Below are 17,680 nucleotides of genomic sequence, written 5' to 3' on the forward strand. Positions count from 1 at the left end.
TATGTGCATTGGTGTGAGGATGTCCAATCCTTTGGAACTATAGTCACAGAGAGTCGTGAGCTGCCATGTAGGTGCTAGCAATTGAACCCGGGTCCTCTGAAAGAGCAGCCAACTCTTAACTTTTGAGCCATCTCTCCAGTCCTTGTTTCTTCTAAAAATGGAAAGAAATAATTTGAGACCAGCCCAAACCGTTATGGGTTTGGGACGTTCAGAGATCCACCAGACTGACCACGAATAAATTTTAACAAAAAGGAGGCTTTTATTCAGTATCAGATACTGGCACCAGGTATACATGGGGACTCAGGAGTCCCAAAGGCAGCGCCAAGCCACCTCAGTCAGGGGTTTATAAAGGCAAACAACACAACGTTACATTCCGTCTATGTACAAGCAGAAGGTTATCTTGAGCAAAACAAGCTTCTGTTTAACAGAAGCAGGAATAGCAGATGACCTTATGACCTTGCATAAAACAACAGTTGTGTTAAAATTGTATCAAGACCAGACTATTACAAAAATTAACCTTAAAAGCCTGAACATTGGGAAGTCCTTTTTCACTTTATAGTTCTCTTAAGCACAGTAATTTTAAACTTTTAAACATGAGGTAAACCATCAACAGAACATCAGCCATCACAAGGTTACAAGAGAACCTGTTTCCAAAAGTGTGTGAAGGGAGTGTTGTGGGAGCTGGCAAGACGGCACAGCAGTTCAGAGCACTAACTGCTGTGTCAGAAGACCCAGAGTTCAGTGCCCAGCCCTTGGGCCAGCAGCCTCACAACTGTCTATAAATTTGGCTCAGGGAATCTGATGCCCTCTTCTGCCCTCCCAGAACAGAGTAAAAAATATTTTTTGAGAGCTGGGTGTAGTGGCACACAACTTTAATCCCAGCACCCAGGAGGTAGAGGCAAGAAGATCTCTGTGAGTTTAAGGCCAACTTGGTCTACAGAGCGAGTTCCAGTTTAAAAGGGGAAAATTACAAAGAGCTCCCAGGTCCCATCCAGTCCTAATACGGGGAGAAGTGATTGGGGGCTTTCCATGGTGACACACTTGCAGCCTATCAGGGAGTTCTGTGGCTCAGTGGTTCAGACAGGCTCTGGGCCAACCAATCAGAAGGGGGTGGATTGTGGGTTACACCAGTGTGAGGGGTTTTGGGTGGGGGGACTGCCGTCTAGCCTCAGGAAATTGTGGGTAGCAGCTCAGGGCAGAATGGCAGGCTGGGACGAATGTAGTCTCTGCTGCTAACTAGAATCTAATACACCCACTCCAACCGTGGCTCTAGCACCTCTCTCCCATTCCCTCTGCCTTGCTAAAAACCAGTATCACAACCCTAAAGCTAGCCACCAAGGTCTTGAAAGACCCTCCAAGAGTCCTCTGGGGAGACCCTTCCCAAGGAACAGCGAGACCACTTGTACGGATGCAAACAGCAAGAGGTTTATTCAGATACACAGGTACCTGGGGTGACAAAGTCTCTCGGAGGACTTGTGCACCTCCAGGTCGGGGTAATGGGTTTATATATGTTTTGGGGAGCAAAAAGCGCGGTACAGAAGCAAGAAGCGTAGTTACAGGGTTTTCATTGGTCAGTTTGAATGTGGCCGAGTTCAGGTTGGGACAAGGTCTCTAGTTCCCGAGAATTCAGATATGGGCTGCCTTGGCTCTTATCTAGGGCAGACTTCACCGTTCCTCCCCGCCTGGGACAGACAGCGCCTAGCCACATTCTCGGTATTCCCGTTCCTCCCCCGGCCCAGCCACAGGTGTCTCTAGCTCGTTTTGGCAGCTTCTAAACTGCCCTTTGTTCAAACCCTGAATATTCAGTACAAGCCTTGTAAAATGGCGTTACTGGTGCTAAGTTGTTTAACAAGCTTGGGGGGGGGGGTGTCTTTCAGTCTATTCCCTTATTTGGCCACTTCCTCCTCCTGAGGCCGCCTACCAAGGCCCAGCTATCAAAGTACTGAAGTTCAGCAATCAAAAGCCCCCTTTGGCTCACCTAATTAACACAGTGAAAACTGAATGCCTCTTCCTAACACAGGGTTTCCCAGTTTCCTTTATAAGCCAATGTGCCTATGGGAACGTCTGTGTCCTCTCTATCCAGAGGTAGCCCGCGTCATCCCTCCCTCCCCACCTCAGGGCGAATACTCCCCTCTTCACCTTCACCCTCTATTTCCTGACTTTGCCTGATTCCTGGCCTCCTCTTAGTGGCTGACACCGATTCTTTCAGCAGAGCCCTGTTCTGACCCACTCCATCACCGGAACCACCTTTGGGGGTTTCGGGAGCTGTCGGTCAGCGCGGCACACTCTGGGGTGGAACAGCGAACTAATCCGATTCAGGACGCCTTTACAGTTTCTATTTCTGTGAAGAGACACCATGACCACAGCACGGTGTCTTATAAAGAAAATATTTAATTGGGGTGGCTTGTTTACAGTTCAGAGGTCCAGTCCGTTATCATCATGACAGGGAGCATGGCAGCGTGCAGGCAGACGTGGTTCTGGAGCTGACAATGACAAGTCTTCACCAGAAGGCAGCAGGAAGTTGATTACCACATTCAGTGACACTGGAGAAGACCTCAACCCCGCCCCCACAGTAACACAGTTCATCCACAAGACCACGCCCATTCCAATAAGGCCACACCTCCAAACAGTGCTTCTCCTTTGGGGGGGAGGGTGCATTTTCTTTCAAACCAGCACACACGGTATTGCTCCCCAAAGAAACTGGTATCCTGGAATAAAAACAAACGGTTGTAAACTTCTGTTATGGCGCAGACATTGATGAGGGAGTAGTGGACCCGAGAGACAGGCAGCCTGTGTTATACTGCGGCCCAGTTCCATTCTGCACAGGGACCTTTTCCCACCATTATGACAGGGCTGGAGCCTCCCCTAGACCTCTTCCAAGCCGCCAGGCAGGATTTGGGCCTCACTCTAGGGTGTTCGTGGATGTCAGCAGCTCACTAGTCAGACATGTAGAACTTCCCACGAAAGTCAGAGGGCAGGGCCTGTGACAGTCAGTAGCGCTGGTGCAGTTCTTATAGATTCAGTTCATCTTCTTCCAAGCTAAAATCTGAGAGACATTCTTCCTCCCTTTGGCCAGGCTGAAGGCAGTTGACCTGCAGGATGAAGAAGGCCCACCAGGGCGGTGGAGAGGACACTCTGCGGTCACTCTGGGGTTGATATTCCCTAACCATGGTTCCCAACTCACTGCTGCGTGGGCTGATCCAGGATAGAATCTGTGATCTCTCCTAAACTTCTGCAGAGGGATTTGGGGGTGGGTAATTCAGCCAGAAAGTTTATATCAGAGTTGAGAGCCTTCCCACTGGCCTGGGAAAACATCTGCATACCACGCTGACTCAGGGGAATGGTTACCACGTCACAGAGATCCACCTCACAAAGCAACACAGAGAAGATGCCCAGCTGACTTCTGGAGCCGCTTTTCTAAGCTGTATTATGGTTTGCAGGAGAGGTGGCTCAGCAGTTAAGATCACGTGCTGCTCTTCCAGAGGTCCTGAGAGTGGTTTCCAGGACCCACAAAGTGTGGCTTGCAACCACTTGTTATTCTGGCTCCAAAGACCTGATGCTTCTGGTCTCCTGGGGCATCCACACTCATGTGCCCATAACCAACCATACCCGTGCCCTGACAAAGCTGGGCACACAGTGGCGTGTTTTAAAGTGGAAGTTATTCTGATAGTCCCCTCTCCATTGGTGAATCTACTGCACAAACTGATTCCAGAGTCCGAGGCCGATTGCTACCTCATACAGCCAGAGAGACGGACTTGTTTTCACTTTTTGTACTTTTTGGTTTACTTGTTTTTTATTATTTATTTAATTTATTTATTATATATACAATATTCTGTCTGTGTGTATGCCTGCAGGCCAGAAGAGGGCACCAGACCTCATTACAGATAGTTGCGAGCCACCATGTGGTTGCTGGGAATTGAACTCAGGACCTTTGGAAGAGCAGGCAATGCTCTTAACCACTGAGCCATCTCTCCAGCCCCGGTTTACTTGCCTTTAGACAGTGTCTCACTGTGTAGCCCTAGCTGTCCTGGAACTCACTCTATAGACCCAGGCTGGCCCCAAACTCACAGAAATCTGCCTGCCTCTGCCTCCTGAGTATTGAAATTAAATTTGCCATCACATAGGGCAAAGGCTAGACTTCTTTCTGGGAAGTGGTGGTGCACATCTTTAATCCTAGCACTTGGGAGGCAGAGGCAGGTAGATCTCTGTGAGTTCGAGGCCAACCTGGTCTACAGAGCTAGTTCCAGGACCGCCAGGGATACACAGTAAAACTGTTTAAAAAAAAAAAAAAGAGTAAATGAACACCACAGCCCAAGGGCTACTACTATCCTCACTACTTTCTCACTTTGCTGCAGACTGCCCTAACCTCTCTGGGTGACGCCGCCTTGCTGCTGACCAAGCTTCTGTTTGCCTTGTATCTCCACTGAATTCCTTCTAGGGAGAAAAGAGAGCCACGGAGAAACACTTGCCCAGGAGATCCCTGCTGAAGCTGAACTAAACTATTGCTCTCCATGGAGAAACTTTACTTTCTGAGATGGCGGCCACTCTACCTGTTCAAAGAAAATCACTTCAAAGTCCTGGGGTGCATTAGGTGATCAAAAATCCCCACGTGAAGCTGGGCAGTGGTGGCGCAATGCCTTTAATCCCAGCATTCGGGAGGCACAGGCAGGTGGATCTCTGTGAGTTCGAGGCCAACCTGGTATACAAGAGCTAGTTCCAGGACAGGATCCAAAGCCACAGAGAAACCCTGTCTCGAGAAAAACAAAAAACAAAAAATCCCCACAGAACATTCTCGAGGGACAGACACACGTTGGCCACTACTGCTGGAAAGGAATCGTCTATGTAATCGTGGCTGCTTCCTTGAGACAAAAATGGCAGCCTATCCTCTGTCATTTTTTGCTGAAGACATTCCTATAAGTCTGTCATTATATAACTGACTTATAGGAATGTCTTCACCAAAAAGAATCAAAAACAAGGGGCTGGAGAGATGGCTCAGTGGTTAAGAGCACTGCCTGCTCTTCCAAAGGTCCTGAGTTCAGTTCCCAGCAACCACATGGTGGCTCACAACCATCTGTAATGAGATCTGGTGCCCTCTTCTGGCCTGTAGACAGAATACTGAGAATACTGTATATAATAAATAAATCTTTAAAAAAAAAAAAAGAATCAAAAACAAAAAAATTATAGAAAGGTCTTCTTCTGGAGAGACGGGGGAATGCAGGGGTTTAAATACCACACCGTATTAGAGCCAGTTCCCTGGTGGCACACATCAGCGAACTGCCCTGTTCCGTGTGTTCTTGGGAGTCATGCAGAAAATTCTGGAGAGCCGGGCGGTGGTGGCGCACGCCTTTAATCCCAGCACTCGGGAGGCAGAGGCAGGCGGATCTCTGTGAGTTTGAGACCAGCCTGGTATACAAGAGCTAGTTCCAGGACAGGCTCCAAAAACCACAGAGAAACCCTGTCTTGAAAACCAAAAAAAAAAAAAAAAAAAAAAAAAAAAAAAAAATTCTGGAGAAACCACTGCTCACGCAGCCTGGCTTCCTGGAGCAGGAACCTCCCACCCATCCTGGGGCCACAGTTATAGTCAAGCTCTTAGTGACCTCAGTTCTCTTCAGACTCCACCCAAGGGGGCAGAGGACAGGACTAGTAGTTCAGGAAAAGCCCCCAAACTGCCTGTACTTCAATGCATTTCCTTGAGAATGCTGCACAGTGCAGTCCTGCTGCTGTGTGGGTCCTGACTACCCCAGCTAGGGACACCCAGGGCTCAGGTCCCCACGCACCTGGATTAAACTCTGCAGGTCTTCTTCACTTTCGGCATCGATGGACTCTTCACCGGGTCTGTACTCCACCGCGACCTTGCCACTTTCTGAAAGTGAGAGGCTCAATTCAGGGTTCTTTTTTTTTTTTTTTAATATTTATTTATTTATTATTTATACAGTATTCTGTCTGCTTGTATGCCTGCAGGCCAGAAGAGGGCACCAGACCCCATTACAGATGGTTGTGAGCCACCATGTGGTTGCTGGGAATTGAACTCAGGACCTTTGGAAGAGCAGGCAGTGCTCTTAACCACTGAGCCATCTCTCCAGCCCCTCAGGGTTCTTCTTGTTCTCAAACTTCCACATCAAACACAGTCGCACCAATGAGTGCTTACGGTCTCTAGAGGCTAGAGCATGTCTCCAGAGACGCCACATCTCACAGTGCAGTTATTAACAGAACCATCATTTCATTCACTCTAATGGTGTCCCCAGGAGATGGGGACACCCTCTAGCCTGAGATGGAGGGCAGCTTAGTAACCCTACATGTTTACAGGTCACTCTAGCTATGGCACAGGAAGTCAGTACGCAAACCCAAATGTCCAACACTCATCAACTCTCTTAGTGCCAGGCAAGCAAAGGAGCAGGGCCTGCAGTGACAATCGATACCCAAGGAACAAGAGCGTTTGCTGCCACTTTTCTCCTATACATGACAAAGAACCAACCCGAGACCAGCGCTGTGGGAGAGTCGCATGAATGAAAGCATAATCTGGAATGTTCCAGATAGCCGCATTTTCATACTGTTTGTATTTTAAAATGAACTTTCAGCTCGCCAAGATTCAAGCGCTCCGAATAACTGAGAGAGGCTCACCCAGAACCACGATGGCCAACTTCTGGAAGGCATCTGCCAAAGCGCTCTGGATTGCGAGCTTCTGCGCGGTCTTCCTCTTCATCAGAAACGAGGACTGTCCTGGAGCCAACCACACAGATGGATTTCACATACCTGAAAGGAGACTGCCGGGGGCTCTGTGTTTGCTGTAGAAGCACGAGGACCTGTGTTTGCATATGATGCCTGTGTAACAGCTGGGCCTGACCCTACACATGTCTGCAATCCCAGCAGTGAGTGGGGCCGAGACAGGGGGCTGCTATCTTCTAGCTGGCCACAAAGAAAGACAAGCGCCAGGTTCAGGGAGAGCCCTTACCTCGAATGAATAAAGAGGAGAGTACACCCAACACCTTCTTCTGGCTTCTGGGCTTACACACACAGGCCCACACACCTTATCTGCACACACACATTCGCATACACTACACACAAATGCATCATACACCAAAAATAAAAACATAAGTAAATACTTACACGGAATCATACACCAAAAATAAAAACATAAGTAAATACACGGATAGCAGTTATTCTTTGTTTAAAAAGAAAATTCACTTACGATTCCGTCTGAGATCACTGGGTAACTAAAGGTGCGCACAGCACGAGGAGCTGCCGAATGGCTCTGATGAGCGCACATAAGGACAGGGCCCATTATCTTACAGGCCTGGTGTGTTCTGAAGTTCCTCATGTAGTAACTATGGGGTCCAAATGAGGGACGGACACAAGGCTCCTATCACTGGCCAGTTCCAAAATGACAGACGGGTGCTGCAGCTCAGGGCTGGACTCACACCAGCCAGGTCAGGTGATGCTGTTGATGAATGGCCCTATCTATCCAGCAGTCTCAGGAGACCACCCCACACCCTCCACTAACACTTTATATTTGACTTGGACCCCTCATGCTGAGAACCATGAAGTCTAGAAAAACAAACAAACAAACTAGGGACTGGAGACGTGGCCCAGAGGTTAAGAGCACTGGCCATTTTTCCAGAGGTCCTGAGTTCAATTTCCAGAAACCACATGGTAGCTCACAACCATCTATAATTAGATCTGGTGCTCTCTTCTGGCTTCTAGGCAGAACACTGTATACATAATAAATAAATAAATCTTAAAAAAATCAATTGGAGTAGCTTTTCACATTGGCTTTTTTTGTCTGTTCGAGCCATTCCATTAGTAGGTAAAGGACTGAGTGTCTATACAGAAGTTTATGGCAATGTTAATAACAATAAATGATGTGTCTGTGTGTGTTTCTCTGTGTCACTAGTACAGGTGCCTGAGGAGAAGAGAGGCGTGAGACCCTACTGGATCTGCAGTGACAGGTGGGTTCAGCCACCTGACGTGGGTCCTTTGCAAGAGCAGTCTGTTCTCTTACACTCTGAGCCACTTCTGCTGGGACAGCTGAAGGCTGAGATAAAAAACTCTGACCAATTATTTCAACACAAAGCAAGTCCTTAACCAAAAACAACAGGCATAGGAGTTCCTGCCTCCCCTAACCTCAGGACAGGAGGGCAGTTCTACGGTGAATGTAAGGGTTTTGTCAGGCACGTGCTTACGTGAAAATCTACATTATAAGGCATAAAAATTCTGCCTAGGACTTCAGTAGTTTGGCGATGAAAGGGCCTGACTAGTAGCTGACAGAGTGAAGAGATGGAAGAAAAGACAGAAGGACAGAGAGACACACTCCTGCCGCCCTCCCTCCGCTTAGAACAGACCTTCCTCCTCCGGCTGGTGCAGAGGCTCCTCAGTGATGCCGACTCCGGGGCTCTTGCACCCGTAGGGCGGCAGAACCACCTCTACAGCACAGAAGAACTTGAGGCTCCGCTTCTGCACAGGCCCCGTGAGAGCCCCGTCCTCCGCTCCAGAGAGCTCCTGCAGCTGGGAGAGGTTGGATTCAAGCCCTTCTAGGATTTCGTTACCTCTGAGACCCAAACCCAAGGTTTCACCGCTGCTAGGCCAGCTCTCCACCACTCAGCCCCAGCCCCACCTTGCCTAAGATTCCAATGGAGAAACATAAAAAATAAATCCCAGGTCCCAGCTCCCAGCTGGAGCATTCTAGAGCTTCCAGAGCAAGTAAGATCTGCAGAAGAATGCCATTTCAGGCAGTCAAGTCTTACTAAACACACAGACTACTAGGGAAACCATGGACTCCATCAGCCAGTGAACTGGGAAGGGTTTTCCTAACTCTCAGACACATCCACCTATCCTCACCCTTGCTGGCCCCTGACGTCCTCCCCGAAATCTAGGATTCTAATGCGGAAGGAGAGCCACTTACCCTGATGATCCTTTTTGACCATCCATTGAAGCCAAAGTAGTAATTCGCCAATTCTTGGCACCGTGAGCTGTTTAGGGCAAAGGTCCGGTGCCGCAGTGCTTTCTGTCTGGTGCTGAGACGAACCTGCAGTCAGGAGAGACCCAGAAATTGCACAGCCTGCAGAGTCTAACTTGGAGATACCTGAGGTCAATCAGTTCCAGCTCCATAAGTGACAGTGAGGGTCAGGTGGATGGAAGGATGGCCTCAGTCCTGCATCAGAGTGAGCCCCAAGGGCTGGAGAGATGGCTCAGAGGTTAAGAGCACTGGCTGCTCTTCCAGAGGTCCTGAGTTCAGTTCCCAGCAACCACATGGTGGCTCACAACCATCTGTAATGAGATCTGGCGCCCTCTTCTGGTGTGTGTGCAGGCATGCAGGCTAAATAAATAAATATTAAAACAAAAAACAAAGTGAGCCCCAAACACGTGCTATCTGCCCATCCAAGCCTCAGTGCTGTCCTCCGTCATTTTTAGGATCCCTGGTTAAGTGGCAGTTTGCCCTGGGAGCTGGAGATAAAGCCCAGTTGGTGGGGTGTTTGCTTGGCATACAGGAAGTCCATGGTTCAAGCCTGAGCACTGGTGAACTGGGTGTAGAGCAGAAGGAAATAACTAAGAAGCCCTGCAGAAAGAGTCAGGTTGTGAGCTAGCAAGGATATTGTTCCGGGTTTCCCATCTAGTCGTTGCTGCTTGAGATTATGACCCAAGAACACGGAGATGAGATGAACCTTCAGCCACCCAGCTCCAAGTCAACAACCCCTGTTACAAGTTGGGCACCTAGATACAGGGTTGGGTACTGTGATCACAGGTGAATCACACGCATGCCTGGTGCCCAGGCTGAAAGGGAATATGGAATCCCTAGGAACTGTAGTTACTAGAAGCGATTACGAGCCATTATGTGTATGCTGAGAATCAAACTTGGGACCTCCGGAAGAGCAGGCAGTGCTCTTAGTGACTGAGCCATCTCTCCAGCCCCGGTATCTTAACTGTTATTTCCTTCACCACTCTATCAAAACCTAAGGCTTATGAAATGGTGTCATTGTCCCAAGGGCACTGGAAACTCGTGCTTTGTAATCTTCCCAGCACCACATACAATATCTACCTGAGACATGGTCACAGGCTGAAAACAAAGTCCAATAATTAAAGGACGACTGACAGGCAATCACTTCAGTGCTCGGAAGAGGATGATCTAGGAGAGAAGAGGGTCTTGAACAGTGTACAGAGTAGAGATAATACGCTTGGAATCACTACTGACTAGAATTCTCCGATTCAATCAAGTGGAGGAGGAAAGCAATAGGGACGAGAGTAGACCAGACCATGGGTCAGCAGCAAGTAGGCAGATCAAGGAGCCAGTAGCACAGGTAGTGGAAATGAGATGTTGTCCTGCGGCTCTGGGCAAGCTACGTGGTTTGCTGTTAATATTGAGTGGAGGTTAATAAGGATGCTTCTAGAACCTGAGGGGGTTCTGGACAGGCTGTTTGAGAATAAAGACAATCAAGCATCCGTCATGTTACAGCTATCCGTTTATCAAACTCACATTTTAAATCCAAATAAAATAGAAAACGCTTATGAATATCTCTTAAATTTTAGGGCAACAAAACGACGAGGGATTTTCATCGTTACATTTGGGTTTGATCAGTTACTATCATGATGAACCTTGTATTACCAGCCATCCCGAGTTTGAGTTTCTTCATCTAGGAATGCCTGGAGGCTCAGCGAAAACGCACCTGGAAGCTCCCTGTAAAACCAGAGAGCCGCACAAACGCTAGCTCGCTGTGGTTCTGGGAACTTCATTCCAGACCCCGCATTTGCACCCACCTTCACGGGCGAAGTCTGAAAAAGAGGCTTCCCGTCACATGCCTTTTGGGCTTTCTGCGCGTCCCTCGATGAGTAAAACTTGATGATGGCATAGAAACCAGGGCGAGCCACGGCAGCGTTCGGGAAGACTCGGACTGAATACAGAAGGCCAAACTGGGAGAACACTGCGGACAGAGAATGCTGTGGGAGGCCCACGACGTGAGTGCTCATCTCCAGTCACCGAGAAAACCCAGCTCCCACGAGTCCCCGCAGGAACAAGGGCTTCCTCAGAGGAGACAAGCGCGGGTGGCTAAGGGTGCACGCTTGGCTCACCAACAACCGGGTCCCCCTCCGTGCGGGTCCCCGTCCGGTTCCCTCCTCCTTTCCCTCCGCGCGGCCACTCACAATTAAGGCCTCAGCTGGGGGACCGGCGCTTAGCTCCCACACCAACAAAACTTTGTCACTCTGGGTGGGAACAGCGAAAGAAATCAACTCCGCCATGGTAAAGCCACTGCGCCTGCGCAAGGAACTACCGCGAACTTCCAATTAGGAGTAGCACAGAAGGGGCGGCGCTAGATGAGGACGGGGCGGAGCCCAGCCTCCACGGCTTTCGCTTTCCTAAAATTTAACACAGAGCAGGTATTTCAGTGCCAGTCCTTACACATATTTGGACACACCCTACTGGGTCTACGTGACATTTTGTTTTTTGTTTTTCGAGACAGGGTTTCTCTGTAGTTTGGGAGCCTGTTCAGGAACTAGCTCTTGTAGACCAGGCTGGGCTTGAACTCACAAAGATCCGCCTGCCTCTGCCTCCTGAATGCTGGGGATTAAAGGCGTGAGCATCTTTAAATGAACAACGTTAAAACTTATTCTCACATGTGCAATGTCGCTTAATACAATTACCATTATGTACCTAGGCACCAAGCTTAAAGACAAAATCAATCCCGTTTAACCATAACCACTTTAGAAGCAAAGAGTTTAAAATCAGTTACTTTTGTAGAGACCAGATTCCTTAACAAAGCCCCTAGCCTCCCATGTTATTAATTGACTGATTTTATACATACTGCTTACAACAAACAGGATCATACAACAGAAAAATCCTCGCTGCAGTCTCAGAACCTAGAAAACCCGCCAAGAGGAGCAAGCATATTAACTGTCACTATTACAAAACCCAGGCCACTTATTCTCACTTTTGAACCGCTCGATGTACCCCGAAGGGATGCACCGTTCCTGGAGGTACTGCAATACCAGGTCGATGCGTGGAGTGGACGGAGCAAGCTCCTATTCCAACTCCTAGTTTCAAAAATCCATTTAATATATTGTCCTCGGATAGAGGACGTATCAGATATTAAACTGATAAGAACAGATACTACACTTGATCTTAGCCAAAAGGCCGAGAAGCGATACCTCCTCAAGCACACGGGCCCGCTACACTCACCTGCGCGCACACATTTACATTGCGGTCATCCACGCTCACGCGCCCTCGGACACGCGCTCTCGGACACGCGCCCGACACCGACTCTCCTGCTCTATCCTGACACCGCCTCGTTTCCAGGGAAACCCTGTGAGATCGCGTGGGCCGAGGAGTTTTCGTTGTCCTCTTCGCTCCCAGAGTTCCTGGGAGCCGCGGCCACGGCCTCATTTGCATGCCCCGCCCAGTACGCGGTCTGTCTCTGCACTGCAGAAGGCCCGGGTGAACGCTGGTCTCTCTCAGCTTTTCTACCAGGTTCTTTGCAATCTTTCAGACACAGAATTGGCAGTAGCCACCACAAGAAGTACTCTCACTCTTTCTCATTTCCCTTTCCATTTCCTGTCCCCCTCACTTTATATATGGTTCAGAGTGTTTTGTTGTGAAGTGGCAAGATCAACAATGGGTTTGGGTAGGGCTTCGATGGTGAGTATAACCCTCGGAGAATACACACTTTGACCAGCTCAAGGGATAGCAGGATTCTTGAGTAAACGGGCCTTTCGATTTCCAGCATATATATGTATGTATATATGTAAACCTTAAGTTCCAGGGGAGCTAACCGAAACACACACATACAGAAAAAACATTAATACATATAATATATAAATCTAAAATATACTAAATATAAAATATAAATTGAAAGACCCGGATAAATCCAGACCTTCCCTGGGGTGGGGTCGCCAATTGGCAGGCTTTCTTGGAGGTGGAGTTTGGACTGAGGCAACCCCCAGGGAAGGGAGCTTTAAAATGAAACTTTCTGCCTAACATTGCAAAAACGGATGCCAGGGGGCTGTAGTGAAGCCCCCTAACTAAACAATCCCAGACTCTTTGTATAAAGGGGTGCCAGGGAGCTGAGGATGCTTTTAACCAAACAACTCTGAGGAACCCTGTCTCAAAAAAACAAACACAAAACCGAAACAAATAAACAAACAAAAAAAGAGTAGGACACAGTCGCGTGCTGAGTTAGAGAAACAAATTTGCAGAGAGATGTGTGCCCTGTTCTGAGATGAGTTTGGGAGTGACAAGCTGGAGATAGGTGTCAGACAGCCACGGTCAAATGACAGTTAAATAGTCATGCTGGGATGAGACCTGTCTGCAGATTTTTTTTTTTGTGTCCCCGTAGCTCCCAAATAAATGACAGAGACGTCTTATGAATTAAGAAAGCTCGGCCAATAGCTTAGGCTGGTTTCTAACTGGTTCTTATAACTTCAACTGCCCATTTCTATTCATTTACATTCTGTCTCATGATTTTGTTACCTCATCTCCACGTGGCCCAGCCTGCTTGCCTTGCATCTCATGGCGTCTCTGCCTTCTTCCCAGTGTTCGCTCTGCCCTGAAAATCCTGCCTAGCTATTGGCCACTTAGCGTTTTATCAAACCAATCACAATGACGTATTTTCACACAGTGTAAAGAAATATTGCGCAACAGTGGGGACACTTTTTTCCTGTTAGTGGCACTAGAGATTGAAGCCAAGGTTTTGCACATTCTAGGCAAGAGTTCTACCACGGAGCTATGCCTTTGGCCTTTCTTAATACTTAGAAAGAGGGCCTGGCTAAGTTGCCTAGGACCTGAACTTGTGATTTTCCTGCCTCAGCTTCCAAAGTACTTAGAATTACACCCATGGGTCACTGTGCCCTGCTGGGAGTTTCTTACAACATGTTAATAGCTTGTAGCCAGAGACCACCAGGAACCTACCTACAGTGAAGCAAATTCGGCTTTTCCTTGGGGCACCTTGGTGAGACTGTGTTAGGAACAACTTGGCATGTGGTCTTGTGACAGGTGCTTTAAAGACAGAAGGAAGTAAGGCCTTCCTTTGAACAGGGTGCTCTTCTTAAGAAGTGGGGTCTAACTGGGCGGTGGTGGCGCACGCCTTTAATCCCAGCACTCAGAAGGCAGGGGCAGGAGGATCTCTGTGAGCTCGAGGCCAGCCTGGTCTATAGAGTGAGTTCCAGGACAAGCTCCAAAGCTACAGAGAAACCCTGTCTCAAAAAAACAAAACAAAAAAAGAAGTGGGGTCTGTGCGTCCTTGCAAGTGTCTGAATAGGTAACACAGAGATCTCCCACAGAGGAGGGGAGAGGAGAGCAAGGACAAGGTCACAGTCATTAAAACGGTAGCCCTCACAGGTGAACGCCAAAGCAGCTTCCAGGGCTTCTTCCACCATTTCCAAATGCAAGACACATGTTGAGAGCTTTTCCTGGGTCTCAGGAGAATGATTCCCCTCCCCAGGACATCTCCTTCCCCAGGACAGGATCTCACTAGGTAGTCCTGGCTGGCCTAGAACTTGCTATGTAGACCAGGCTGGCCTGGAATGAACAGAGATCCACTCTGCCTTCAATAAGAATTAAGTATACAGTGGTCTGCCTGCATGCATATGTGCAGGCCAGAAGAGGGCACCAGACCCCACTACAGATGGTTGTGAGCCACCATGTGGTTGCTGGGAATTGAACTCAGGACCTTTGGAAGAGCAGGCAGTGCTCTTAACCACTGAGCCGTCTCTCCAGCCCTCAGTAGGAATTCTTTTGACCATATAAAAACCATGTAAATAAGGAAATGGGATTATAGCAGGCTCCCTTAATAGTATGTGAAACCAAGCGGGGCACTGTCTACCAGCCCGGCTTACATAGCAAGTTCCAGGACAGCAAGGACTACATAGACCTTGTCTCAGCCAAACCAAAGGATGTGAAACAATCATGATGGCACCCTTCAGCTGTGTCACCGAAAAAACGAAGTCATCTTTCTAGAGGGTGAACAGAAAGACAAAAGACCATTTTCTTACTCAGATTATTGTTTTTGTACAACACACACACACACACAAAAACCCACAAAAGACAATGTGGTGGGCATCTTTAATCCCAGCACTCAGGAGGCTGTGTCAGGCAGATCTCTCTGAACTCCAGACCAGCCTGGGCTACCTAGCCAAGTTTCAGGCTGGCCAAGCTACACAGTGAGCCTAGTCTCAAAAACCAAAGCCAGTTGTTTGTGCTGCCAGCACTCCTGCAAATATCGCGAACATCCCTGTGTCTTACATTGACTCTCTGCAAGAAATGCGGCAAGCAGCAGCTCTGCAAAGTGACACCATATGCGAAGGGCAGAGATTCTCTGTGTGCGGGGAAAGCGGTGTCATGGCAGGAGAGAGAGGCTGCGGTGGAACAGAAAGGCTGAGGCAACGAAGAGGGGAAGAGGGCCGTGCTGAGGCGCAAGCGTTCGAGCCCAGGTGCAGATCTCACGGTGCTGGCTGGTTAGAGGTGCATTTGGACCTGGGAGGCTGGACAAAGAGAAGGGGCCAAGCGAGCGATGCAGCTCTAAGTGGGCTTTGCTACAGCGAGACTGAAACCATGAACCGCTACTCAAAGAGCAAACAGACACAGAAATTTCAGGCTGTGCATCGTGTTCAGGCCTGTAATCCTAGCACTCAGGAGTGGAAGATTAGCTAGAGTTCAAGGCCAGCACAGAGAGAGAAGCAGCCAACAGAACTAAATAGTAAGGCTCTGTCTTTAAAAAAAAAAAAAATCATAAATTTTGTTTTTGACTTGCGATGGAGTGTTAGTTGAGGGAAGTTTCCCAGGTGCTGGGATTACTGGCCTGCTCCACCATGCTTGGCAGAATTAAAAATATTTCAGTTGTGGGTACTGGGAGATGATGGGTCAGCAGTTCTACAGCCGGGTGGTGGCGCACGCCTTTAATCCCTGCACTTGGGAGGCAAAGACAGGAGGATCTCTGTGAGTTCGAGGCCAGTCTGGTCTACAAGAGCTAGTTCCAGGACAAAACTATAGAGAAAATTTGTCTGGAGGCGGGAGGGGGGAGAGGGGGGGATAACAAAAGCTCAAGAATGTATTTCAGATATTGTTAGTCAACACCCACAGTGGCAGGGGAAATAAAATCGAAACCATTATCAGGAAGTGGGTGTGACGGACAGACAGCTGCAGCCTAGACTGGGACTGTGAGAGAGATCACATAAAGCAAGGGTCTCCATTCAAACACTGGAGTAGGGGCTCAGCAGAACTCAGAACTGTCAGAAGCTTAGAGGGGAAAAGCTCCTTTGGCTTCTACATTTGGAGTATTTGAGGATAAGAAGAGCTGGGATTTCAGAAATGTATTTGAAATCTGGAATCAGATTTAGAGTTTTGTGGTTCCGGGTTTAGGCATGACCATCAGTGAGCATCCCTGCTTTGGGAGGATGGCTCAGATTTCATGGATAGGGACTTTTACATCCTGAGAACAATGGAAATATGGGGTGTCTAGTGCTATGGCTCAATAGTAGAATGTGTCCCTGGAATACATGGGGGACAGAGATCAACGAAGTAAATCCATACTTTTCATTTTTGTTTTTTTTTTAAATTATACCTTTATTTTTATTGCATAAATGTTTTACCTTCATGTATGTTTGCCACATGTGTGCCTGGTCCCTGTGGAGCTCAGAAGAGGACATCAGATCCTTTGGAGCAGGCATTACAGGTGGCTGTGAGCCACTGTGTGGGTCCTGGGAACGAAGACCCGGTGAAGATTCACTGTGGCGTGACCCTGGCAGGTCCCCTGGCAGATGGGAGACCACGGTGATGAGTGAGAGGCAGTTCTGCATTGTGGAGAGAGCTTGGGTATAGAGTTTAATGGGTAAGGGGATTGTGGAGGGAAGGGAGAAACAGAGAGAGGAAAGGGAAAAGGAGAAGCGAGAGGTAATGGTTACCTCTTCAGGAAGGACAGAGAGAGAAGATGGAGAGGAGGAAGAGATCAGCTTGCTGGAGTGGCAAGGTGTGTGTGTGTGTGTGTGTGTGTGTGTGTGTGTGTGTGTAGAGGGGGGGATTGGGAGTGGGCGGAGCTTGTCTCTTAAAGGGACTGGATACCAGGTGACAGGGAAGGTCAGCAAAATGATAATACCAGGTCTTCTGGAAGAGCAGTCAATGCTCTTAACCAATGAGCCATCTCTCCAGACCCTGCATTTTATTTTTATTTTTTTTTTGAGACAAAGTTTCTCTCTGTAATTCTGGCTGTCCTGGAATTCGATTTGTAGCTCAGGCTGCCCTTAAACATACCTGCCTCTGCCTACAGAAAATTGCGTATTGGGATTAACGATGAGCACTACCACCACCATATTTAATATGTTTAAAGTCTCTTCCTCCTCTTTCTTTTTAAGGTGCTGGGACTGTACCTATGACCTCAGTTTATGCCAAGCAACACTGTTCCACTGAGCTACATCCCCAGCCAGCCTCTTCACACTCAGCCTCCTCACACCCCAGCCTCCTCACACCCAGCCTCCTCCCACCCCCAGCCTCCTCCCACCCCAGCCTCCTCACACTCAGCCTCCTCCCACCCCCAGCCTCCTCACACCCCAGCCTCCCCACACCCAGCCTCCTCACACCCAGCCTCCTCCCACCCCAGCCTCCTCCCACCCCAGCCTCCTCACACCCCAGCCTCCTCACACCCCAGCCTCCTTCCACCCCAGCCTCTTCACACCCAGCCTCCTCCCACCCCAGCCTCCTCACACC

The 17,680-nt window shown here is 48.7% G+C and overlaps 1 protein-coding gene and 1 non-coding gene across 4 annotated transcripts; both read right to left on the minus strand.

The window, feature by feature from the left end:
• Window positions 1–1,791: 1,791 nt before the first annotated feature.
• On the minus strand, window positions 1,792–12,235 carry Rdm1 (RAD52 motif containing 1). Of its 3 annotated transcripts, none has more exons than XR_005972655.1 (9): window positions 12,167–12,235; window positions 11,134–11,346; window positions 10,750–10,929; window positions 8,900–9,022; window positions 8,340–8,502; window positions 6,622–6,720; window positions 5,778–5,863; window positions 2,938–3,092; window positions 1,792–2,708 (listed from the first exon to the last, which is right to left on the minus strand). XR_005972655.1 is itself a non-coding variant. In XM_041635824.1 (8 exons), the coding sequence occupies exons 2-8, from the start codon at window positions 11,227–11,229 to the stop codon at window positions 3,012–3,014; spliced, it is 828 nt and encodes a 275-aa protein (XP_041491758.1). In that variant the 5' UTR covers window positions 11,230–11,346; window positions 12,167–12,235; the 3' UTR covers window positions 1,792–3,011. The 3 variants fall into 3 exon arrangements, 1 of the variants encoding a protein (XP_041491758.1); XR_005972656.1 differs by having other exon boundaries at window positions 2,907–3,092; XM_041635824.1 differs by having other exon boundaries at window positions 1,792–3,092.
• LOC121436349 lies at window positions 11,943–12,133 on the minus strand. The gene has a single exon (XR_005972686.1). It is a non-coding gene; the product is annotated as a U2 spliceosomal RNA (small nuclear RNA).
• Window positions 12,236–17,680: the final 5,445 nt, after the last annotated feature.

The sequence above is a fragment of the Microtus oregoni genome, unplaced genomic scaffold (assembly GCF_018167655.1).
Source record: "Microtus oregoni isolate MIOR12 unplaced genomic scaffold, Mior012 000048F_ref0000485, whole genome shotgun sequence".
NCBI classification, from domain to species: domain Eukaryota; kingdom Metazoa; phylum Chordata; class Mammalia; order Rodentia; family Cricetidae; genus Microtus; species Microtus oregoni.

What these genes read in the sequence shown, in the direction of transcription:
- Rdm1 (XM_041635824.1), bottom strand. Translation starts at nt 11,229, where the DNA reads ATGGCGGAGTTGATTTCTTTCGCTGTTCCCACCCAGAGTGACAAAGTT. An exon ending in CCCCAGCTGAGGCCTTAATT is followed by an intron (nt 10,930 to 11,133) that starts GTGAGTGGCCGC and finishes GGCCTCCCACAG; the next exon opens with CATTCTCTGTCCGCAGTGTT. An exon ending in GGTCAAAAAGGATCATCAGG is followed by an intron (nt 8,503 to 8,899) that starts GTAAGTGGCTCT and finishes AACCTCTCCCAG; the next exon opens with CTGCAGGAGCTCTCTGGAGC.